This window comes from Nyctibius grandis, chromosome Z (genome assembly GCF_013368605.1).
Source record: "Nyctibius grandis isolate bNycGra1 chromosome Z, bNycGra1.pri, whole genome shotgun sequence".
NCBI classification, from domain to species: domain Eukaryota; kingdom Metazoa; phylum Chordata; class Aves; order Nyctibiiformes; family Nyctibiidae; genus Nyctibius; species Nyctibius grandis.
This window is the reverse complement of record NC_090695.1, coordinates 102045-127396: the sequence shown is the minus strand read 5'-3', so window position 1 is coordinate 127396 and position 25352 is coordinate 102045. Positions and strand designations below refer to the sequence as shown.

The window sequence follows — 25352 nt, the reverse complement described above, 5'->3', positions numbered from 1 at the left end:
GAGACGCCGGGGACGCGGGGCTGGGCGTCCGGCTGCACCGCCAGCCCCACGCTGCGGCATCGTCCCGAGGATATCGCAGGAGGAAAACAAGAAAGTGGCTGAAAAACGTAGCAGCGCTGAGTAGTCTCAAGAAAAAGAACCTTTCTGTTTTGCTGGAGATCTCTGGGTTGTGTTTATCCACGCTGCTTGGAAAGTCTCTTCTACCCCTGGATTTCTCACCCAGTTTAAAACATTTTATTTGTGTGTGTGTGTGTGTGTGTGTGCTCACAACTATTTTCACTGCATCTGCTCGTCATCTTGAAGCGATGGGCATCTGTAAGTAATAATGAGGCACCTGACTTCAAACCACACTTGTGATCTGGAAGCCCTTCGGCTCTCCCAGCTTTTCAAGTGACGAAGAGGAGGACGGAGCCCGCGATGGCCGAGAAGTGCGACTGTATCGCCAGCGTGTACGGGTACGACCTGGGCTGTCGCTTCATCAATTTTCGCCCTCTGGGCTTCGGGGCCAACGGGCTGGTGCTGTCAGCCCTCGACAGCAAGAGCTGCCGCAAAGTGGCCGTGAAGAAGATCACCATAGGTGACGCGCGGAGCATGAAGCACGCGTTCCGGGAGATCAAAATCATCCGCCGCCTCGACCACGACAACATCGTGAAGGTGTACGAGGTGTTGGGGCCGAAGGGGACCAACCTGCGCGGGGATTTTTTCAAGTTTAACATGGTGTACATCGTCCAGGAGTACATGGAGACGGACCTGGCGCGGCTGCTGGAGCAGGGGAAGCTCGCCGAGGAGCACGCCAAGCTCTTCATGTACCAGCTGCTGCGTGGGCTGAAGTACATCCACTCGGCCAACGTCCTCCACCGCGACCTCAAGCCAGCCAATATTTTCATCAGCACAGAAGACCTGGTGCTGAAGATCGGCGACTTCGGGCTGGCCAGAATTGTGGATCAGCATTACTCACACAAGGTAGGTGATGCTGAATCGACGAGGCCGGTGCTCTCTTGGCGAGCTGCCAGAGGGCACGGGGAGGTGTAGATCACATGTAGGGTGAAGCGGTGGGACTGTGGTAGATCTTCCTCACTGGCGGTGTTTAAGGCCAGGTTGGATGGGGCTTGGAGCAACCTGGTCTAGAGGAAGGTGTCCCTGCCCATGGCAGGGGGTTGGAACTAGATGATCTTTAAGGTCCCTTCCAATGCAAACTGTTCTATGATTCTATGATTCTATCTTCTCAGGAGAAACCAGTCCTTGAGGCTGTTCAGGCAGCTGTAAGTGCTGCTGGAGTGGTCACTGGTGGTGGTTGCTCTCCCTGCCCCAAGCCAAGTTTCCTCAATGTTGGTCGAGCTCTGCCAAGCGCGCCCCAGGGCTCTCCAGCGCCACAAAGCACCAAGCAGGTCACGGGAAGGGTTCAAGCGCTATTCAGGTGTCTTTCATTGCTTTATATCATATATATCTAATATATACTCCGCACTTCAAGAAAGATGTTGAGGTGTTGGAGTGAGTCCAGAGGAGGGTGACCAAGCTGGTGAAGGGTCTGGAGGGTCTGAGCTCCGAGGAACGGCTGAGGGAGCTGGGGGTGTTTAGCCTGGAGAAGAGGAGGCTCAGAGGTGACCTTAGTGCAGTCTACAACTACCTGAAGGGAGGTTGTAGTGGGTGGGAGTCGGCCTCTTCTCCCAGGCAACTAGCGATAGGACAAGAGGACACAGCCTCAAGCTTGGCCAGGGGAGGTTCAGGTTGGACATCAGGAAGCATTTCTTCTCAGCAAGGGTCATTAGCCATTGGAAGGGGCTGCCCAGGGAGGTGGTGGAGTCCCCATCTCTGGAGGGGTTTAAGAAAAGCCTGGCCATGGCACTTAGTGCCCTGGTCTAGTTGCCATGGTGGTGTCAGGGCAGTGGTTGGACTTGATGATCCCAGAGGGCTCTTCCAACCTGATTGATTCTGTGATTCTGTGATCTGAGGTCAAGATCCAAATAATGTATAAAATTTTTTGTGCTTCAGTACTTACATAGTGTATTATAACGCCATAACAATTGAGGGTGGCCGGGTGCAGCCTGGCATGCCCCACTGCTGCCCTGCTCAGGGCAGGGGATGCCCAGAGCCCCCTGGGACCCCCAGCTTGGGCATCACCTGAGATCCCATCCATTGATCCACACACGCCTTCTCGCAGCAGCCTGGCTGGGATGGAAAAGGAGGGAGAGGAGGAATGAAGCAAAATGCAGGAAAACAAATACCTGCCCTTGAGTAGGGAAAATCATCCCCTCCTTGGTGGGTCTTTGGGACTGACTCAGTTTTCCTCTGCTGCTGCTGTCGCCAGCTCCTCTCCTTCTGCCCAAGGAGGGCTGAAACTCCCCCGAAGTGGCAATATCTAACAAGCTTTAGTGAGCCACGGGCTGTGGGCTCCTCCGCGAAGGGTCGTGTTCCCAGGCAGCGGCCAAACCCTGCAGAAATAATTCAAGGTACTGAAACCAGTTCTATACTGAGGCAAAAATGCAGCTTTAAAAGAACTGCTTTATTCCTCTAACAAATTCAATTCGGCATGGCAGCCTCTTGCAATAAAACTCTCCCAGTGGGAGAGCCCTGGCTGTGTTTGGGCTTTCTTGGGGCAAGGGGCTGCAGAGGGACCCAGCATCCCACAACCGCTGTGACCAGGTTGTCCCTGGACTCTCCTGTGCTGTCAAGAAGGGGAGGTTGGAGCTGGGAACGGCTCATGGTGACTTCGCTGGTGGAGCTGGGCAAAGCAAAGCAGCTCAAGGTGGGAGCGACGGCCGCGCTGACAGCGTGGGCAGGCAGCGTGGGAGTCAGTGAGGCAAGGGACCAGGTGAGAAGGCTCTGTAACACACAGTCCCGATGCTAGTGGGTTTCCAAGGGAGCTGCAGATGGTTAATGGAGGTTGCTGTCCAGGCTGGAGCTTTCGAGCAGTGGAGGAGCACGGTGGAGGCTTCACCAGCTCATGGATCCACGTGGTCCTGCGAGGAAGCAAAGTATCACGTGGTCCACACCAGTAGACGTGATGCAGTCTGCACCCGGTTTCTGGTTAGATTTACTGTTCAGTATTGTAGGATAAGAGAAAATCCTTTTTCTTGAGCTGGATGTTTGTGTGCAGGAGTGTTGGTGTCCCCCATGGACCCGCCATTACGCCGGTGCCGAGCTTTGCGTTTACCAGGGGGTTTCTGCCCAGCGTGGCTCTGATCTGGTCACCGTTCCTCTGCATTGGGAGGCAGGGAAGGGGAGAGGGAAAAAGATGGTGCAAAGATGATCTCGTGATCCTGAAGCTGAGCCCTGATCCGTTCTGGTTTCCAGTCTGGGGTTTGGGGAGAAGTAAGGCATAGGGAAAAGGAAGAAGGTTGCACGGGACATCGGGGAGTGAGCACGGGGTCCTTGTCACTGCTGCCTCCATCTCCTGTGCTCCCTTTCTCACTGGTTATTTATTTCCCAGCTCAGGAAGAGGCTCTTGGCTTAATAAGTGTGTTGTTTTTTTTAAAGTCGGGTGCATTGAGAGGCTTTTCCCAAGGGAGGATAACTCCCGGAGAAAACCCCTGCGAGCAAGGCAGCGCTATGTGAATGCAGAAAATCACTGGTTTAAGGAGCATCATCTTGTCAGAGACTGCAGGATCAGGGTAGGAGTCATCTGTCCATGTCTGCTGCAGAATTATTCTTATTTCTAAGCAATTCTCCATCACCTTAATACCAGCCAGTGCAGCGGGAAAGAGCTGGAAGGAGGATGGCCAAGGCTGCGGCTTCGCGGTGGGATGTAACTTTGCAAGATGCCATTGTGTGAGCATCCTCCTGATTCTTCCCAGGGGTGGGAGGCTGGAGCATCAGTGCAAAAAAAAAACCCCAGCAGATCCCCACTGTGCAGAGACCTGGATACCGCTCCCAAAATAGCGGCGCTGGGGTGAGCATCCAGCACCACAAATAACGTGGCCTCCAGCCCGCTGCCCAAACAGGGATCCTTACACCCCAAATTTACGTGCTACGAGCGGGTGCTAATGCAGAGCTGCACAAAAGCAGACGAAATCCTGTTCCCTGGGTCATTAATTGCTGTAAAGACCTGGTAGATCCAAACCTCTGCAGGCAGCGCAGAGCTGCACCTCTAGCGTGATGTTTTCTTGCAAGCCCTTGCGGCGAGGAAGGGTCGTCTTAAGCGGTTGGATTTTATTCCTTTCGGATGTTTTGTATCTGGAATACGCTTAGACTAGTGGCTGGGTTCTGCTAACACGAAAAATTGCAGGTTGTGTGTTGTTGTTCGTCTAAAAGGTCACAGCTCTTCTGACCCGATGTTCCTCAAATCCCAAACCATCCTGCTGTGGCCAATAACAACTGCGGTAGGTTGTGAGCGGAGTGTTAAACACAGCTTAGAAACGCATATACCACCTGAATAATAGCCCTGACTTGGCAATGGGTCTTGTTTACGTGGCTTGCAACAGGCAACTGTTTAATTAGGATAATCTGGTAGGAAAGGGAGAGTTCTCCTACTCTGGGAGATGCCCTGGACCGCAGCGAGGTGCTGGCCTTCACCAGCTTCGAAGCAGAGCAGCTTCGCCTGCCTTTCTCCCACCATTTGGCCGGTGTTTGCTGATAAAATCCCTTTCTCCCTGTGGTAGGAGCAGCACGGGGACATCTGTTCGTTTGAAGCTTCCCGGTGGCAAATGAGATGAATTTCAAGCTGCCAAGGTCACATCCAGATCTGGGTCTGCACCTTCACAGGCTGCTTAGACCTGACGGCTTAAATTTTAGCCCTGGCTCAGATAAACACATTTCTAAGCTCCCTGGGTGCTCATGTACTCGCAAACATCTCTTTAGGGCACAGAATATCAGGTCTAGCAGGAGAGGACCCTCGGGAGATGATCCTGTGTGTTTCCCTCTCTCTGTCACCCTGTCCCTTCCCCAGTGCTCTCACCATCCAGCCTTGCAGGCTCCTTTTTTTTCCCTTCTTACTGCTCTTTTTATCCCCGGGAGTCACTAATCCTGCTGTTTATCCCTCTAGAACGTCTCTATGTTAATCCCTTTTTCCCCAGTCGCTGCTGTTTGTGATCTGAACGTCCATCCTCACTCTTATGCCCTAATAAATATCTTTGACTCCAAATGAGAGTCCAGATGTGAACTACCCCAGATTTAGGGGGGAAGAGGGTGTAAAAGTGAGATACTGCCCTCCCTTGAGCACCCTCAGCTCATGGTGGGCAGGAGGGATTGGCAGAGCAGGGAGCAAGCAAAACCAAGCTTGAAAAATTGGGATAAATACCATTGAACGTCGAGAGTTAATTTAAAAATAAATGTTTCAGAGGGTAGACTCAGCCCCGGCCCTGCATCCCATGCAGCATCTCGCCCGGCGCTGGTCAGAGAGGAACTGCTGGGTTGGGTGGTCCCACCTGAAGAAGACAACAGAAGGACCTGCAATATAGCAGGACACAGCCTCAAGCTTGGCCAGGGGAGGTTCAGGTTGGACATTAGGAAGCATTTCTTCTCAGCAAGGGTCATTAGCCATTGGAAGGGGCTGCCCAGGGAGGTGGTGGAGTCCCCATCTCTGGAGGGGTTTAAGAAAAGCCTGGACATGTCACTTAGTGCCATGGTCTAGTTGCCATGGTGGTGTCAGCGCAATGATTGGACTCGATGATCCCAGAGGGCTCTTCCAACCTGGTTGATTCTGTGATTCTGCAATATGGGGATGTGGAGACTTGCTGAATCTCTTTACTTGGGTGACGAGACGGTGAAGCGGGACGCTCCTTAGCCTGCCCGTGTTGTACAAGATAGCCAGATTACTTCTTCTAGGGGTCTGGGGGCTCTTCCTGGTGCCCCAAAGCACTTGGAGGCATCTGCGTGGGGCTGCCAGGGGACCCTCTCTCCTGTTACCGATTGGCAGCATTAATTACAGCATTAATTACAGCATTAATTGGCAGGAATTCCATGCTAAGGAGGGTACAGCAGCCCTTTTAGGGGGTGATCTCATGGTAAATAGTTTCCAGAACATCTTCAAACCTTTGAAGTCCTCCCTTTGTTTTGTATTTGTTGATCAGTGCGAACATAATAGCTTCCAGTTCATCCAGTATAATAATAAAATTCCCAGGTGGGTCATCCTGAGGAGGTCTTCAAAGGAGATGAGGATGTGGGATGTTGCTCTGTACTCACCCCAGAGAAGACCACCCTCTGCGTTCAACCCTCGGGCAGCCAGCGCAGAGCCACCCCACTGTGACCCCGACTCGGTTATTCTCCTCCTCTGTCCTCCGATGAAGCACGTAATAGTCTGTGGTCCTGAAATAAACGCACTCTGTCAACCCAAAACGATGCGAATTTCTTCAGTTCAGAAAGGGCTGTGCTGAATCCACAGGGTACTGTAATGAAGATGTACATTCCATTTTAATTAGGACTAATTAATACGCTTCTGCTCGTGGTCTTTCTGTCTGATTGAATCTACATAAATGGTGAAATTGTGGTGCTAAAGCCCACGCCTTGCGTAGGTGATGGCTGGAAGTGCTCGGGCTCTCCACCCTGGCACAGCTGCTGCCCTCGTGTAAGCCTTGGCACCACGGGTAGGAGCTGAGCCCGTACCTAACCCGGGTTTAGGTGGATCCCACGGCTGTGCCAGCGACTGCATGATCCCAGCTCCCAAAGCCGTGATGATATTTCTCCATAGGATTTGTAGTCCTTGATAGTCCACAGGACTGGAGTTACTTCCTCCAGGTGGTAGGAGAGGAATTTTTTCTTATGTATTTTATAAAAATGAAGGTCTAACCCATGTTTTTAGCCACCATGGAAGCAGAGCAGGCATAGGTGGTGGGGTTGGATAAGCTGCTCAGGACTGGAGTGCCGTGCTACCCATCCAGGGAGCACCCCCAGCCGCTCCCACTGGAGGATCTTGGGCCAGGTTGGAAAAGTCTTGATTTTCAATCCTCCCATCAGCTCTTCCCAGTATTTTCCCCCCGAGGCAGAGGAGGGATAACCCAGAGCCCAGCAGTGGAATGCCACGGGGTCCAACCGTATGGTCCACGAGTCAGTGGGATGGAGAGAAGCTGTTGGTCTTTCCTGGGCTTGGTGGTGGGTGCCAAGATGAAATGCGATGGTCTGGGTTATTCAGCAGACGAAAGCAGAGAGATGACAGTCAATTCTGCAGGGGATTTTCTCCAATACAGAAGAGATGCCTGGGGAAGAAAAGGTCTGGCTTGTTGCAACGTATAGATATTTGCAGTATGTTGCTCATACGTTTTGCGTGGTGCACACACCCCCGAGAACTCAAATCCATCTTGCTGTCGGAGGGGAGAAACGTATGAACCGAGCGTTAAATCTGTCAGGAGAGGGGCATATCCTTTGCTGGGAAAGGGAGGAAATTTCTCCGGCCAGGAATTGCCCTGGATCGCTATCCCCAAAGTTTATTTTTGTAGGATTTTCCAATAAATACCAACGTCTGTTGTTGGGAATAATTGCAGTCGCTGAAAAGCAGTGGTCTGATCGGGTAACACCTGGGGGCTTTTGTGCCAGTTCTGATTCAGCAGCGTTAGCAGAAATATAACGGCGTGAAGCGAAACGTCTGAGCTAATCAGGCTCCATTACAGCTTATCTTAAGACGACCCAAATTAAAATGTGCTTTTAAAAGCAAACTCTTTATGATTAAAAATTTGATTACTTGCATGTTGGGTAATTGGAAAAAAAACCTGCATTGTAATGTACTTCAAGAAAGATGTTGAGGTGTTGGAGCGAGTCCAGAGGAGGGCAACCAAGCTGGTGAAGGGTCTGGAGGGTCTGAGCTATGAGGAACGGCTGAGGGAGCTGGGGGTGTTTAGCCTGGAGAAGAGGAGGCTCAGAGGTGACCTTAGTGCAGTCTCCAACTACCTGAAGGGAGGTTGTAGCGCAGTGGGAGTCGGCCTCTTCTCCCAGGCAACCAGCAATAGGACAGGAGGACACAGCCTCAAGCTTGGCCAGGGGAGGTTCAGGTTGGACATTAGGAAGCATTTCTTCTCAGCAAGGGTCATTAGCCATTGGAAGGGGCTGCCCAGGGAGGTGGTGGAGTCCCCATCTCTGGAGGTGTTTAAGAAAAGCCTGGAGATGGCACTTAGTGCCCTGGTCTAGTTGTCATGGTGGTGTCAGGGCAATGGTTGGACTCGATGATCCCAGAGGTCTCTTCCAACGTGGTTGATCCTGTGATTGGGGGAAGAGGAGCGTTATAAACCTCGTAGTGTTCGTGATGGTGCATGGCTCTCGCGTTTGGGGTGAGAGATGTGTCCTGTAACATCCCAGGAGACGTTACGTAGCACAACTGCATCCGCGGTTATAGTGCAACTGAAAACAGTTTATGAAACTGTATCGATTAGGTGGAGTTTTTAAGTGAGTTTTTATGTGAACTGTATTCATGCTGTCATTGCATTTTGATACTCTCCAAATGCTTTGTGACATTTAAATGCGATTCAACTCTATAATTTCATTTTATTTTCTCTTTTCTACTGCGTTTCAATCTACCTCGTTCCGTTAATGCGTTATATTTAACACACAAAATGCCACTTATGAATATCCCACCATTATCCTGATGAAATAACCATTCAGGTCCAGCCCTGGTGTGGCACCCGCGCATCCGGAGCTTGGCCGGCGAGCGAATCTGGGTGTGCTGGGACATCTATTATGATGCCCGTGTTATTTATGGGGTTGAACGCGTCCCCTTGATTTCAGCGGGAGCTGCTGAGTGCTTGGCACTTGTCTGAAATCTCCCGGGTGAGTCCAGGAACGGGAGGGCTGAGGTCCAAAGAGGCGACGGCGCTTGGTCTTTGTCCCGTGAGCCGCTGCTGAGGACATCTCCTTTACAACCAGGTCAAGCATCCCAACCGACCATCCTCACTGTAGGACGGAGGATGAGGACCTGCCCCACGCCACCCGGCTGCCGGCGGCGATGCCGGGGCCCCAGCGGCTGGGTGGTGAGGACAGGAGGTGATGTTTTTAGGCAGGACTCAGGCTCAGTGCAGAAAGGGCAGGGTTTCCTAGCTCTCCATCAGCTAGCTAATCCCCAGAAGCTTTCCCACTGATCCCCCAGCATCTTCTTTTCAAGTCTTGGCTCAGTGTTACCTGCTCGGTGATGCTTGAAGACATCCACTGGTTCAGGAGACTTTCCTTCCATGCTGTAGTGATTTTCCTCCATAAATCTGTTTTTCTACCCGTCCCCTTGTCATCCCACGTCTCATCCCTGTGAGGTGCTGCGTGGGCTCGTACGCAGTTCCCAGCCCATGCCCTGAACCGAAGCGGGTTCACTACAGCAGCATCCCGCGGATGCAGGCAAGGTGAACTCACCTGGGGCTTCTCTGCAAGGCAGCATCCTGCTGAGCACGTCCTCTGCCCGCTCGGGAGCCCTGCGTGCTCCCCGTGCCACCTCTGCTCTGATCTTGTGTGTCCCCAGGGACTCGTTGTGGGTTGACCCAGGGGCGGCTGCTCTTGCATGGGCTCCTCAGGGAGCTCCTGCCCTTCAAAAATTCAATCCAGTGCTGGGAGTTGGATCCTTGGGAACTCAGCACCACGTAGCTTGCTGTTACTAGAGGTTTAAGTAGCTATGGAGGGACTATAGGTATAGGCTTAACTAGAGATGGAATCAGTGAGAAGGAATTGCCCAGAGAAGCTGTGGCTGCCCCCTCCCTGGCAGTGTTCAAGGCCAGGTTGGATGGGGCTTGGAGCAACCTGGTCTAGTGGAAGGTGTCCCTGCCTGTGGCAGGGGGTTGGAACTAGATGATCTTTAAGGTCCCTTCCAACCCAAACCATTCTAAGATTCTATAAAAGATTGCAAACTGGTAACGTTTGGAAATCCAAGCACTGTGCTTGTGGGTACTGAGGTGGGAAAGGCGTCCTTCACGCACCGGTGGGTTATAGCTGGGACCCAACAAAGTACCTCAATAATGTGCTTAACTTCCAAAAATGTCTCAGATGGGCAAATTGGGATTTATATTATACATCTAAGTCCTCTAGGAGTGACCTGAAATAGCTTTTGCAGGTATGATCTGCAAATCTGTGCTATTGAAACCATGTGTCCTTTGCAGAAGATGCTTCAGTACCACAGTGACAAACCGCAAATAAGTTTTTGGGGAGCAGCAAGTGCTTTGCCTCCTGGAGCACCGAAGCGTCTCTGTTTCCAGTGGTGTATGTCTCACCTCTTTGCTTCCTGCAAGATACACAACCACAACCTGCTATAGGTGCAGCACGAGCGTGATGGGCAGGTTTCTCTGCAGGATCCGATGGTGGGGCCACAGCGGGCAGCGAGGGCTGACGGGGGAGGAGCAGAGGAGCTCTCTTGCAAGGCTGCTGACGTCTCTGTCTCTGTTTTTTCAGGGTTACCTTTCCGAAGGCTTAGTAACAAAATGGTATCGCTCTCCCCGCCTCCTCCTCTCGCCAAACAACTACACCAAAGCCATCGACATGTGGGCGGCCGGATGCATCTTGGCTGAGATGCTGACTGGAAGGATGCTCTTCGCTGGTAGGTATCTGCCTCCTGTTGATTAATTTTTTCCCTCCCTCCCTCCTTCCTTGCTACCCAATTCAAAGGCTCTTTAGCATGGCAGAGGGAATTCTCCTACAGGGATGCTATGCTTGGTTATTAGACATGAGAGCTGTCTCCAGACCAAACTTCACTTCCACAACCTCTGCTCTTAGAGGGTCCCTTGGATGGTGCAAACTTCCCTGGTACAGGCAGGCCCTTGGGGCCGGAGAAGAGTTACCATCTGGATTTTCACTCTGCCTTATTTCTGACAGAAAATAAGAGCTTCTTGTTGGTAGGAAAGATGCTAAAAAAAAAACACATAGGGTGGAGTATAAGGACATGCGATAACGTAGCCTTGTCCCAAGAGGTTTGTGCTCTGTGCCATGGATTTAATTGTGATCGGTGTCTTCAAGGTATTTGTTCTCTTTGAGGGAAAACTTTTGGATGCTGCTACCCATTTTCAGCCAGTTTCAGGGGTTTTCTATAAGTGGGTATTGGAGTTGTGAAGGCACAGCGCAAGGAAAAGGGGACATAAAGCGCATAATTATCAGTGCAGCATTTGAAGCTCAACTCCAATGTTCTTGAGGAGCAAATCTTTATTTAATACAATTCCAAAAATGTATTCCCAAGCTTCCCAAGCTGGGACACGGTGGCATTCGTTTGGGAATGAAGCAGCTGCCCTCTGGCTATCAAAGAAGCTGCCCAAGGTCTGCGGCGATGGTCTTCCTCTTGCCCTTGGTCTCCCTTCCCCAAAAGTTTTGAGTCCAGCTCTGTAAATTCTGCATCAGACCTGGCTGTTCCTGCTCCCTCGCCAGGGATATATTGGAGGAGCGGGGACATCTCCACGTGCCGCTTGTCCCTGCAGATGCAGGGGATTTTCTGGTCTCGCTGGGAGATGCTGCATGTGAGCGAGCTCCCAAGGCAGCTCTGCCAGCCACCACCCCTTGCCGAGATGTGGTGTGCACTGTGGAAGGGTCTCAAAGCTTTTTGGGTGGAAGCCAACTGGAGGATGCCTTTCCAGGGCAGAGCTAAGGCTCTGCCAGACCAGGACACCAGATCTAAACTAGCCCCAGGTAAACCAGAGCAGCAGAAGCAAACCCCAGTGCAGATGGAAGGGTCCTGGTCCTGCACGAGTTGCACCAGACTGGAGCAACGTGCCGGCTTGTATTAAACTGGGTGTAGCTGGACCCCTGGGAAATCTTTTTGGACTCTTAAGTCGATCTCTGTTTTCCTGTACTTGCTCCCCACGTCAAACAGCAAAACAAGAGTGGCCTGTCCAGGTCCTTCTCTGGCCATCCCCACCATTGCACCCAAGCACCCATCTTTAGCCTGGCTTTTAAAACCATGCTTGACCCCTGTCTCAGCCCCAGCTTGGGTTTTTTTGTTGTCTGTGGACCCCAGGGTAGAGGTTACTTTGGCTGACACCAGCTATCTACCACCCAGGTGTCCGAACTGGTCCTTAAAGCTCCCTTCCTGGTCAAGGCAGAGGTGAAGGCAGCTCCAGGATGTGATTCATCTTCCCTCTGTTAGCTCTCTGCCTTATAAGAGATGGACTGTGCCTTAGAAATATTTATTTTTCCAATACTGCTCATAAATTGCATCTGGAGAACAAGGTGAAGTGCCCATGCTGGGGTTACACGTGGCTACAGGTGAGATCAATCCTGTCCTGGCTGCCTGGATGAGATGCCCCAGCGCAGCTGTACGGGAACCTGCTTTGGAGGTTGGTTTCTGAGAGTCCACAGCAGGTCGGAGACCAGGAGATGGGATTTGGCAGATCAGACTGGGCTCAGCCGGACGCGTGCTGCCAGCATCCCTGTGCCTCTGCTTTCCAGCCCTGTGCAATCACTTAAAAAGCCCTGAGATGATGGCAGGATGCTTAGTTAATGGATGGGGATCAAAACAGGAGCTCAAAATACATATTCCTTTCGGATTGCTTTAAAAATAGTCTGTTGAGTTGTTACAGGAAGGTCTTGGCCCCATGCCCCCTTTTCCTGGCCTCCTCCTATACCAATAACTAACGAAGAGCCAGGGTGGGAGCCTGGCAGTGGGGCAGGGTGCCCATGGTGTCCCACGCCACGTACCATCTTTCATCTGCTGGTGTCCAAAAAGGAGGAGAATAAAAACCCAATCACTCAGAACAGCTAAAACAGGTAAACACCTGCACAGCAGTGTGGGGGATTCATCTTTCCTTTTGCTTTTCTCCTCTTTGCTTGGGAGAAGGAGTTTGTCGCTGGCCAGGATGAGACTTTGGGAGAGCCCTGGGTTGCCGGCAAACACCCCGTGGGAAATAACAGCGATGCAGTTCCCAGAAAGCTGCCAACCTCCAGTAATTGCCTTACGCTGGATAAATTGTTTCTCGAGTGTGCGTCAGCGGCGCAATTTAAATTGGGTGCTTAGCATAAGTCATTATAATTAACTCAGCAGTCTGTCTGGGGTGCTTAAGCAAGGCGGTTCAATTCAGGTGATCGGTTATTAGGAGCAGATGTCACTCATTCTCCTCCACAAGGTAATGAACACCCAGCGGAGCGGGACCCCCAGCCCCCTCACCCTCCCTGCAGCCCCTTCTCTGGGTGATGCGGTGGCAGGAGCAGCCTCAGGTTTGGCAGAGCCCTGGGAGGGCCCAAGAAATTGGGCTCACCCGAAGCATCGCGGGTCTCCAGCAGCTCAAATCTGGTTTGCAGACCTTTAGAGAACTCCCCACCATGAGCAGCGTGGAAAACGGGGAAGAGCATCTGTAACAGAGCTGCTACAGCTCCCTCCAGTGACTTCTCCACCCTCTGCTGCCAAAGCGTGTCCAAAAGCATCGCCTGTGGAAGCAAGAGAAAATAGGAGGAAGAAACAAGCTGCCTGTCCTCCCAGATCTCCGTGGCGTTCACCAGTGGGGCTGTGGGGCTCACCAGGAGCAAGGAGGTGGTGCTTGCTCCCAGAGGATTCGCTAGCAGGGTTTGGGTGCTCAGCCAGGACTTGGCTGCGAGCCCGGGGAAGGGTTCCCTTTTCCAAGACATGATGCAAAGCTCCTTGTTGTCTCCTTCGGTAACAACAGCACGTTGTGTTTATTCTGTCTGTAGTTCGTGTTTTTTCTTTTCAGGGATTAATGCCTCCAGAAGGTCCTGAGGAATTACATAAATCGAGGAGAACGGTGGGGAACTGGGTTCTTGAGAGCTATAATTCAACGCTTCCAGTGTTGCGTTAGCACCTTCTTTCTGTAACTAAACACGGTGCCAGGTACCTTTGGTGAGCGGTGGCTGGAGCTGCACCAAGAGGAGAGCAGCCATAAAGCCTTTGTGACTTTTAATACCCTGTAATTTTGATCACAATTTAGGAATTAGCCTGACTAACGAGGTGTTTGTATCCTGGTGGTCATCTTTATTTTCTCCTGGAGCCATGCTGCGAACCTCTAGATGACCTAAAATTAGTTTTTCTGTAGGAAAGTGATTGTATTTGCCCAGGATTGATATTAGCTGTGTCTTTCTCTGTCTTTTTTGCTTTTCCTATTGCTATGTCTTCTTCTGAGGCTTTGTTCTGAGCAGACGTGTGGTGTGATGGTGACCAGCTGTGCTCATGTCAGTGTTGGTTTGGGGTTGTCTAAGTTCATTGCCGTGTCTTGGCTCGGAGCGATGCCATTTGAGATGAAAGTGGCCACGACTGCGTTGAACCAGACCTTGTTGGAGTGATGAGGCCATGATGGATGGAGACCCTTTCCCAATCCCGACATTTGGACTTACCCTTGCCCCAGGGTGGGTGTGTTTGGGGTCAGCTCCATGGATTTGAGTCTGGAATCCTCCTGCAGACCCACAGGGAGCTCTGAGCTGGGGAGGGCACCCCTGCGACGAGCCAGGAACCTCCAAAGGTTGCCTGAGGGCATGAAGCCAGCAATGGTCTCCACCATCCCCTCTGAGCTGGCCTCTCCACCCTCCCTGCAGACTGATCAGAAGTTCTGTGCAGTGTATGAGGTTCACTCCTCTTGCTGTGGATCAGCCAGGTGCTGCTTGCCGGTGAAGCAGCCTGAAATCCATCAGTGGGACAACAAGGGGCTTCGTAGCCCCAAAAATCCCCCGTTGGTTTGTCCACGCCAGCCAGCTCGCGGTCTTAATGGATAGTCCTGCCTCTAATGACAGAATATTTATAACCAGTGTTTCTGGCAGACAGATAATAGTGTGACTCGGTATTTCTGCCAGGCTGCTTCTCTGTACACATAGGAAGCTGGAAATGAGCCTCAGAGCTCTTGGTCACATCCAATAGCGCACTAAAGAATGGGATTAACGTTCATTAACGAAGCGGTTGGCTCAGCTCTGCTGGCGCTACCGCTCCTCTCCTCTCACTGAGAGGTAGCAAGTCCTGAGCGGGGGCTTAGGGTTGTGTGGATAAATATGTCCTGAAGGAAAAGGATTAAAAAATACATGATTGCTCATAGCGGTTGTGGGGATCGTCACCGTCAGAGCCTTGACTTGGTGCCCAGCAGCCAGGTGGGACCTGCTCAGAAAACCCTTTTTCCCATCAGAGGAGTGCAGAGGTCAGGACTTGCAGTCATTTAAAGATGAAGCTTTGGGACCCCTGGAGCTGGGTTCACCATCTTCTTGTTCTCATTGGGGTCGTGGCAGCACTTTTTGTTGCCGCTTCACAGAGGGGCTTTGCTTCTCAGTGTAGCCCAGCGCGTGGCAAGGACACGTGGTGACGGCAGCGGGCGTTGTGCTGATTACACCAGAAGGGCAAATTGTCTCAATTAACTCTTTCACCCTTAAAAAGAGGTGACCTGGCTGGAGGTCCCACCACATTTTCCTTGAAGCAAAGAGTGATGGCTAACGCAGGGATGCATCAGTGTGGAGGGGCTGGTGGGAGATGCAACGCTGCAGTGATGTAGCTCATTTCAGAGGGCTGGCTGTGCAGGAAGGTGCCTGATAATACCAACCCCCTCCCACTCCTGATTTAACTTCTGGGTCTCATCTCACTGTGTTTTCTACCCATTTAGGGGGTCACGAGCTGGAACAGATGCAGCTTATTCTGGAGACGATCCCCGTTATCCACGAGGAAGACAAAGAAGAGCTGCTCAAAGTGATGCCCACGTTCATCAACAGCACCTGGGAAGTGAGGAAGCCACTGCGCAAGCTGCTCCCTGAAGTGGACAGTGAAGGTACCGTAATGTCTGCTGGTTTAGAATAATAGAATTGTTTTGGTTGGAAAGGACCTTTAAGATCATCGAGTCCAACCATTAACCCAGCACTGCCAAGCCCACCACTAACCCATGTCCCTCAGCACCACATCTACACGGCTTTTAAATCCCTCCAGGGATGGGGACTCCACCACTGCCCTGGGCAGCCTGTTCCAATGCTTGACAACCCTTTCCGTGAAGAAATTGTTCCTGATCTCCAATCTAAACCTCCCCTGGCACAACTTGAGGCCGTTTCCTCTCGTCCTATCACTTGTATCTGGGAGAAGAGACCAGACCCCACCTTGCTACACCCTCCTTTCAGGTAGTTGAAGAGAGCGAGAAGGTCTCCCCTTCAGCCTCCTTTTCTCCACACTAAACACCCCCAGGTCCCTCAGCTGCTCCGCATCACACTTGTGCTCCAGACCCTTCACCACCTTCGTTGCCCTTCTCTGGACTCACTCCAGCACCTCAAGGTCTTTCTTGCAGTGAGGGGCCCAAAACTGAACACAGGATTTGAGGTGTGGCCTCACCAGTGCCGAGTACAGCGGGACGATCCCTGCCCTAGTCCTGCTGGCCACACTAGTGCTGGTACAAGCCAGGGTGCTGGTGGCTTTCTTGGCCACCTGGGCACTCTGCTGGCTTGTGTTCAGCTGGCCATCCATCAACACCCCCAGGTATCTGGGGGTCTGCAGTGCATGCTCCCGCCTGTAGCTCACGTGCCTCTACCACTGTGCCCCCAGGTCCTGCTCATCGTCCTTCTGTGGAAGGCGTGGACTGCAGGACAGCACTCGTGATGCAGTAGCTTTGTCACAGGTAGCTTGTACAGAAATAAGGGTGAAATAGTCTTCCAAGGCACTTTCAAGGTGCATCTCCTTTGTCTAACCTTGCTTCCCTCCCTTCCCATTCCTCTTCTGGAGGGTTCAGCCCAGAGTGTATTTTCACGCCCCGTTTATTTCCTTGCTGTGCTTTTTGCATGAATGCAATTGTGTAGTACAAGAAAACAAATGCTTTTACTCCACAAATAACTCCGTGAGATGGTTGCTACAGGCAGAAACGTTGTCCAAGCGCTCCGAGGCTTGGACGTCGCTTGTGTTGGACTGGCACAGCCTGAAATGATCAAATACCACTTCAGCCACTTCCCTTCTTTGGATTAAAGATTAAAAAAAAAATCAGTGGTGTGTTGTTACGAGGGGGCTGCAAACTCCAGGCTTTTGGACCTGAACTTGTGCCTGCAGCGGCTTTGTAGGCAGTGAGAGCTTGCAGGGCGGCAGCCAGAGTTGAGCAGCATTGGACCCAGGGCACGTCAGCTCTTCTGAGCTCCTTCCAAGGCTTAAACTGGGCTGGTGGAGCTGCTGGTGGGAAGACGTCAAGACCAAGCCTGGCTTACGTTCGCTGGTGTAATTCTTCATTATAAGACGTCCGCTATGTGGGCTTGGCGATGCGGTACCCGTCAGCCCGGGTTACCCAGGGACCACGTCAGCCTCTGGCAGGCAGGAACGGATTTATTCCCTGTCGTTACTGCAGGAAGAAAGGTCACCTGCGTCCCTTACATAATTCATGGCCATTTTCCTGCCTCTCTGACCCGTAATATATCGTAATATATAACATGTAATATATCGTTCCACCACGCTTCTTGCCTGCAGTCAGTGACCTTAGGAAGCTATTGATTCCTTCCTACTTAATTAGTCCAAGCAATGAAATAATCCCGTGGGAGACAATGGGGTGTTGGTTAATGTTTAAGCACGGAGGCAATAGGTGCGGCCCGCCCTTTCTGCTGAGTGATTTTGCCCCTAAAGAAACGGCCCCGTTCACACAATTACATCTTTAATGGGGACGTTTCTACAGGTACAATGTGAAAGTTGTAACTGAAGAAACACGTATTCCTTTTTATATTATCAGAACTCTCAGGGATTCTTCCATGCACCGAGAATCAACCGAATAAGCAACATCTTTAACGAAGATATTTGATCTTATCACATAACCTCAGTAAAAGGAATCATCAAAGAAATCACAACAAACCCTCTACATTTAGATTTAATTCTAATCATTTTAATTGCACTTAATTTCCTCCTCCATCATCGTAGAAAGAGTTCGTGCTCCACAGTCTTTCTAAAATAATTTTAGGCACTCAGAATTCTTTAAATATTAATGGGGAAAGTAATTTCGTAGCGTTGGTCACACCAAAGACTTTTAAAAACTGTACTTTAAATCTAATCCTTCTTCAGCTGCCCATAAAGATGTGAAATCAGTTGTCTGACACTCAGTGTGCTTGTCAAATGAATCTGAGAGCGTGGAGGCGGATCCCGACACCATCCAAAGGTCTTTTTGGGGTACGAGCTTAGCGTTCTGGCCCGGGATCACAGTGCTGGGTATCACATGTGTACGCTGTCGTGTGGAGGTGTGATGCTCTCCCCATCATTTCTCCTGCCTTGCTAGGTGAGGTGACACCTGCAGGGTGCAGGATTGCTCCGCCGCAAGCACACAGCTCCCATGGGGGGTAAGATGGATGCTTCGAGGAGAGAAGTGTCCATTCGAGATGCACGTGGGATGTGACCTTTAATTCCTTCCTTCAAGGGGATTTGTTATGGGGGGGATTCGTGAGGCTCGTCCTGGAAAGGGAGCTGGTATTGCTTTTGAGGAATTAATGAGCTTGTTTCTCTCTCCTTCACAGCTATTGATTTTCTGGAGAAAATACTGACGTTTAACCCTATGGATCGATTAACGGCTGAGATGGGTCTGCAGCATCCGTACATGAGTCCGTATTCCTGCCCCGAGGACGAACCAGTGTCTCAGCATCCGTTCCGGATTGAGGATGAGATTGATGATATTTTACTGATGGAAGCCAACCAGAGCCAGATGTCTAACTGGGACAGGTACGGTACCCAGGGCTGGGCCAGAGACCAGATACTGGCTTAAATCCTTTAGGCAGAGCTTGACTGGTGAGTCTCTGACCTGCTTTTGGTTGGGTTCAGTCACACGTGGTCCACACCCATGAAGGACACTTTCTTTTCCTTCTTTGTGCCATGGTGTAATTCTGGCTCGAGCTGGCACCTTGCTGAAGCCAACGAGAGGTTCGTCACTGATTTCTACAGGGAATAGGTGTTGAGTCTGCATGTTGCAGTTACTATCTTTCTACTCTTGGTTTTATTCACAGCCTATATTGTCTTCATTTGAGTTCCATCTGTTTAAATGGTCTAGTTGACAGGGTGGTGTCAAGGCAACGGTTGGACTCGATGATCCCTGAGGTCTCTTCCAACCTGGTTGATTCTGTGATTCTGTGAAATGACACTACGGTTCTTCCCTCTTGCCTCTGTCCCTGTAATACCAGTTATAAAGTGACTGGTAATTCTTGTACCTGTTGGGGACCAGGCCTGATTTGGAGCTCTATATTTATCACTTTTCAAGGCGTGTAAGCCCCAGAGGCCACAGATCTGGGGTCTTTTAAAACAAATCTTTAATTGTGTCGGCTTTTAAATGGTTTGCTGAAATTCGTACAGGAAGTTTAGAGCAGATAAAGCCTTGAGCTGAGGTCTCTCCTGTCCTAGATGATTACCCCAGTTACTAGGCCAGGTAACCGGACCAGGTAGGGCAAGGTAAGCAGCTAAGAATTAACTAGGTTCACTTTCCTATAGACCTCCTTCCAGCTGAGCTGGCTGAACATGTCTGCAGCATTATTCCTCTCTGTATAGCAATGAAATCTCCTCAGCTTCTTAATCCACTATTATTTCACCAGCATTGAAAAAATAATCTAAATAAATCCCTTGCCTTCATGGTTATTAATCTCCTTGCCTGAGTGAACAAGTATGAGGACGGAGGCTGGGGGGCACAACCAGGTAAATTAGGTAAGAGGAAAGCTGGAAGCTTTTCTCAGGTTATCTGTCTTCAGTGTATCCCCACAGCTCCAGGATCCCTGCCACTTATATTCTCCAAAGAAGCAAATCAGCTGCTGGAGGTCACCTTGTCACCCTTTTATCTCTTGTTGTGACACAAGAGGCTGGGACCTAGGCTGTTGGTCCTGCCACCCATCTGGGGACATCTGCTACAAGGCTGTAAATTTTGCAACATGGAATCGTTTTGGTTGGAAAGGACCTTTAAGATCATCAAGTCCAACCATTAACCCAGCACTGCCAAGGCCACCACTAACCCATGTCCCTCAGCACCACATCTACACGGCTTTTAAATCCCTCCAGGGATGGGGACTCCACCACTGCCCTGGGCAGCCTGTGCCAGTGCTTGACAACCCTTTTGGTGAACCCTGATCTCCAATCTAAACCTCCCCTTGCACAACTTGAGGCCATTTCCTCTCATCCTATCACTTGTTACTTGGGAGAAGAGACCGACCCCCACCTCGCTCCAACCTCCTTTCAGGCAGTTGTAGAGAGCGAGAAGGTCTCCCCTCAGCCTCCTTTTCTCCAGACTAAACACCCCCAGGTCCCTCAGCTGCTCCTCATCACACTTGTGCTCTAGTAACACTCCAGCTGAGCGTTTTAGAAATGGGAAATGATTTTGCCTGTGTGCTGTGGGACACCTGAAGAGCGTTTTGTTGCCGGGACGTAGAGCCCCAATACCTGGGATAACACATCATGTAAAGGCAGCTCAGTTAGGAGACAGGAAATTAGATGTCACTTTGAAAACCGTGTCTAAGAGTGGGTGTTGTCAGATAATTGCAATTAAGGGAGTTTGACAGGCTTGAGAAGTTATCACTTAGCAAGGTGACCCTTCAGGGATGCTCTTGGTCCATGACGTCAGAGTAGACTGGTGATGTCCAGTCTCAGTGGGGATTTAAGCTCGTCTTTTTTACTTTTATGGCAACAAACAAGGAGCACTTGCACTGCGGGTGCTTGTTTCTGGGCTGAGGGAGAGTTTGATTATTAATATTGTTAATCACGTTTTAATCCCAAGTGGAGAGAAGGTGATGATTGGCTAAATTAAGTGGCCAGTTGGTTTGGTTATTGGGCTTTTATTCCCTCTACTGGTCCTGCCCATGCAGACTGGACAAGCCTGAGACTCCTCATAAATTACTCACAATAAATTAACAGACAAGAAAAAGGTCTTTAATGTTAATAAGAACTTATAAATCTGCAGCATATTAGCATGAAAAAGGTAAAAACAGCAGCAGCAACGTGCAACACATTGCTGTTAGATCTGGTCTAGTTGACAGGGTGGTGTCAGGGCAATGGTTGGACTTGATGATCCCAGAGGTCTCTTCCAACCTGATTGATTCTGTGATTCTGTGATTCTGTTCCTAACGAAGCCATTGGCAGTCCATCTAATAGCAGTGTGTCTTTCACAGGTATCAAGTAAGCCTGTCCTCCGATTTGGAATGGAGACACGATAAATACCATGGCATGGATGAGGTTCAGCGAGATCCCCGGGCAGGGTCTGAATCCATCGCTGAAGAAGCACAAGTTGATCCACGGAAATACTCACAAAGCAGCTCGGAGAGGTTCTTGGAGCTATCCCACTCCTCGATGGACCGAGTATTTGATGCCGATTGTGGGAAATCGTGTGATTACAAAGTGGGGTCACCTTCCTACTTGGACAAATTGCTGTGGAGAGACAATAAGCCCCATCATTACTCAGAGCCCAAGCTGATTTTAGATTTATCCCACTGGAAAAGAGCAACCATAGCACCCGCAGCTGAGCTATCTCTGGAAGAAGAACCATCCAACCTCTTTCTGGAGATTGCTCAGTGGGTGAAGAGCACGCAGGTGGGTCTCGAGTGTGCCAGTCCTCTTCCGGAGATTCAGGAACGGAGCCTGCCATCTTCTCCTCACCACCTCCACAAAGAACCCACGGAGGTGAATAGTGAAACAGACCCTGACTTTGACTTGGACGTCTTCATCTCCAGGGCACTGAAACTTTGCACAAAACCCGAGGATCTTCCAGACAACAAGCTCAATGACATCAACGGGGCCTGCATATCTGAGCACCCCGGTGAGATTGTACAAACAGAGGTGTACCAGAAAGAGCGATGGTGAGGAACACACACCCGGGAAACCCCGCCGTATCTCCCTGTTCCTCTCTGATGGTGTGGCCATTGCCTGGGGCTGAGTGGCTTCCGTCTGTCATTGAGCATCCGTTTTTTTACGCTGTACTGAATGCCTTTTTCTGAAAAGGCAAGCACAAACCACGTGCCCCTTTTGATGCCTTAGAAATACCTTTAAGGGAATCAAGAGGTGTGAATGAAATACCAAGTTTCTTCTACTGCCTTAACACTCTTGCCTTGCAATCTCTGGGACCTGTTTGAAACTTTAATGTACGAGGGGAAGATGACAGTACATGATAAGTTTTCAAACAGAAGTCAAATCAACTTCTTTTCCTTTCTTTTTCTATAGCATCTTAAAATGATGAGGACAAAATCAGCATTTTCATTAAGGTCAGGTACACTCCTGGTTTGATGGGTTCCCAAAATGCCAAACTTTGAGCTCCTCTGGGGCACCCGTGGGAGTACAGGCGGTACGGAGAGCAGCAATGCCAGGCAGAGAATGGAACTAGAGGTAGAGTTTGGCCATCAGACAGAAAATAACTCTTGGAGAATGTTAATGGGGAAGGAATTTGACCTACAAAACATGGGCCAGTTGGGATTTTATTTTGATTTTTTCTGATTGGAAGACAAAATTTTTGCTAAGCGCAGTCTCCTTGTTTGGTTTCTCACACATAAATTCTCCCTCCTGTTGTATGGGGCAGATCTGAGCTCTCTGAGTACTTACAAAGCCCCATACGATGCATTTCAGTGTCACAACCTGGTGCTGCAGGTCCTGTCTCGGGCAGCTGCCCAGCAGACCAGCAAATTCTGGTGGTAAGGGCTGGATAGGAGCGGAGAGCTAGAAACAGGGTGTCTCACGGTGCGACGCTGCCTGGCACCACCAGCTACACAGACTCGGCAAGGGCACCCACCTTTGCTAATAAAAAAATAAATTAAATTACTACTATTTTACCTTCTGATAAAGATGTTGTGAAGAAAACACCAGTTCCTGTGGCATTAGGTTCGTAACTGGCCACTTTGCTTCCAGCTTCTTTGGAAGATGCTGGTGTTGGCAGGCAACCGAGCACGGTTTGTAAATAGACCCAAACGCAACTGATCTACTGTAACTTCTGTTTTCAGCCACACTTCTGAGCACCTTAATAATTAATCAGCTAACAAGAATTTGTATATGGAAGAAATGTTCTATACTTATATTTAATCAAACTCGGCGTTTTTTTTAAATGGAAAACCTGTAAATAGTGTCACAAAAGCCAATCTCTGCTTTCTTTGCCATCGTGTCTCTGTGGTCTCCAGCACGGCGGCACTACTTTCATTTGTAAAAGATAAACTACTGTACTTAGTAACTCCAAGGTCCATATTTAACTAGTGTTCCCATGCAAATTATTTCTACCTTTTTCACAAGCAATCTACTAATTGTTCTGAGACGTGAAGAAAACTCACGTGAGACTCGGATGACAACTAACAGCAGCATTTACTGTATTAACCCTGATTTCTGTTCTTGGTGGGATCAGGTACAGGTTTGGCTGTAGGAGAGCTTGTGCAAGGCATTAACAAGCCCCAAAAGTTGTTCTTATGGTGAAGATCTCTCCTTCGGTGGATTTGAAACGCTGTTACTCCAGCTGATTGCCAGCATGGGTATGAAGGCTGCTGGCTGCATGGATGGGATGGGGTGGAGGTCCTGGGGCAGGGGTGGAGAAGGCATCTGGAAGGCAAAGCCGTTGGAGAAGGCGTCTGGAAAGCAAAGCTGTTGAAGGAGGCATCTGGAAGGCAAAGCTGTTGGAGAAGGCATCTGGAAAGCAAAGCCTTTGGAGAAGGCATCTGGAAGCTAAAGCCATTGGGCTCTGGTCTTTGCTTTGGGTGTTTGAACGTCCCCCACAGTGGTTTAGAAAGGGGAAACAAGGGAGAAACAGAGGGTTGGTTTCCAGTGTGTTGCAGATCATTGATATACCTCAACTAAAGCTCAGCACTTTTACTTTTGGTGGAAGAAACTCAGACGCCAAAGAAGCGGCAGCAGCCGCAGTTGTGCCCCGTCGCGCCCTGGTGCCACCCAGGAGAAGCCCAGGCTCTGACGGGAGATGCACAAACGCTGCAGCCAGAGGCGTCAACTGCAAATTAGACGTTTGGGAGCTGACGGAGTTTAAACCTTGAAGGATAAGATCAGCAATGCGAGAGCTGACTTTTAAAACTCTCTTCTGACAGATTCAGCAACCATTTGCTATTGTTGGGTGAAACACAGAGACACGCTGACACGTGAAATCAGCAGCGATCAAAACACGCCAGCGTTTTCCTCAGCGGACATCAGGCGCCACGTCCTCTGAAACCAGAAGCCATTTTCTGTGGGTTGTTGCATTCAGCCTGAACGTCTTTGCCGGAGACGTACGGGACTATTTGTTACGGCCATGAAAATAACAGTTTTGGGTTTGAATATTGTCTTCTAAGGAGGAGTGGGAGCTTGGGGCCCACAGTTAAAGTCTAATATTAACTTCACAAGAAGCAAACGGAGCTTGTTGCAGCTGCTCCGGATTTTCCATCTCGGTTCATGAGCTGTTATTTAAGGTTGTTTCCAAAATGTTGGCATCACGTGCTGGGAAGCGGGGGGGAACGAAAGGAGTGGCTTTAATTTGTTACCTGAGTGCGCTTAGCTGATCACAAGCCAGATTTATTTCTCATCTACAACAATAAAATTTAAGGCCTGAGCCTTTCTCGCTTGGTAGCGTGTGATTATTTTGCTTGTTATGAGACTATAAATGTTTATTCCGGTACTCGTGTCTAGGTCGCTTCTGCAAATGATCACGAACACCTGAATTAGTACGTTCGTCGCTTGAATTCTGTGTCCAGTTGTGGGCCCCGCACTTCAAGAGAGATGTTGAGGTGTTGGAGCGAGTCCAGAGGAGGGCGACCAAGCTGGTGAAGGGTCTGGAGGGTCTGACCTATGAGGAACGGCTGAGGGAGCTGGGGGTGTTTAGCCTGGAGAAGAGGAGGCTCAGAGGTGACCTTAGTGCAGTCTACAACTACCTGAAGGGAGGTTGTAGCAGAGTGGGAGTCGGCCTCTTCTCCCAGGCAACTAGCAATAGGACAAGAGGACACAGCCTCAAGCTTCTCCAGGGGTGGTTCAAGTTGGCCATTAGGAAGCATTTCTTCTCAGCAAGGGTCATTAGCCATTGGAAGGGGCTGCCCAGGGAGGTGGTGGAGTCCCCATCTCTGGAGGGGTTTAAGAAAAGGCTGGACATGGCACTTAGTGCCATGGTCTAGTTGCCATGGTGGTATCAGGGCAATGGTTGGACTCAATGATCCCAGAGGGCTCTTCCAACCTGATTGATTCTGTGATTCTGTAGTATTTGCATTCTGGGGTTCTTTGGTGTCGGGTGGCTTTTCACCGAGCTTTGCTTCGGCTGGTGCTGTCTGTCTTGAGTGCTCAGGGTCATGGGGAGGGAATTCAGACCTCGTCACCAACACAGTGACTTCTGCAAACTGCTGCTTCTTGCAGTTGTTTGAAGAATCATTTCAGTGCAGGGTTAACCATCAAGTATTTCAATAAATTTGCATGTTTTACTTACTTGCAAGAGAGAAAAAAGGGACCATTGCGATCACTAATAACATAGATGGTGTGTTGGGCCACTGAGGCCACGTGGCAGTGGGCTGGGTGGACGCCCTGGATTTAGGGTGTGCTGAGCAGAGGCAGGAGGGATGGAGGCTGCTTGTCGTGATCTCCGAGGCTCAGGAGTGAGGTATGTGGTCCTGTGTGATGACGTCAGGAGGCACCGTGATGACAACACAAG

The 25352-nt window shown here is 50.3% G+C and overlaps 1 protein-coding gene across 1 annotated transcript; it reads left to right on the top strand.

Moving 5' to 3' along the window:
• The first annotated feature begins 417 nt into the window (after window positions 1–417).
• On the top strand, window positions 418–21565 carry MAPK4 (mitogen-activated protein kinase 4). Its single transcript, XM_068423658.1, has 5 exons — window positions 418–963; window positions 10288–10432; window positions 15405–15566; window positions 18256–18457; window positions 20878–21565. The coding sequence occupies exons 1-5, from the start codon at window positions 418–420 to the stop codon at window positions 21563–21565; spliced, it is 1743 nt and encodes a 580-aa protein (XP_068279759.1).
• Window positions 21566–25352: the final 3787 nt, after the last annotated feature.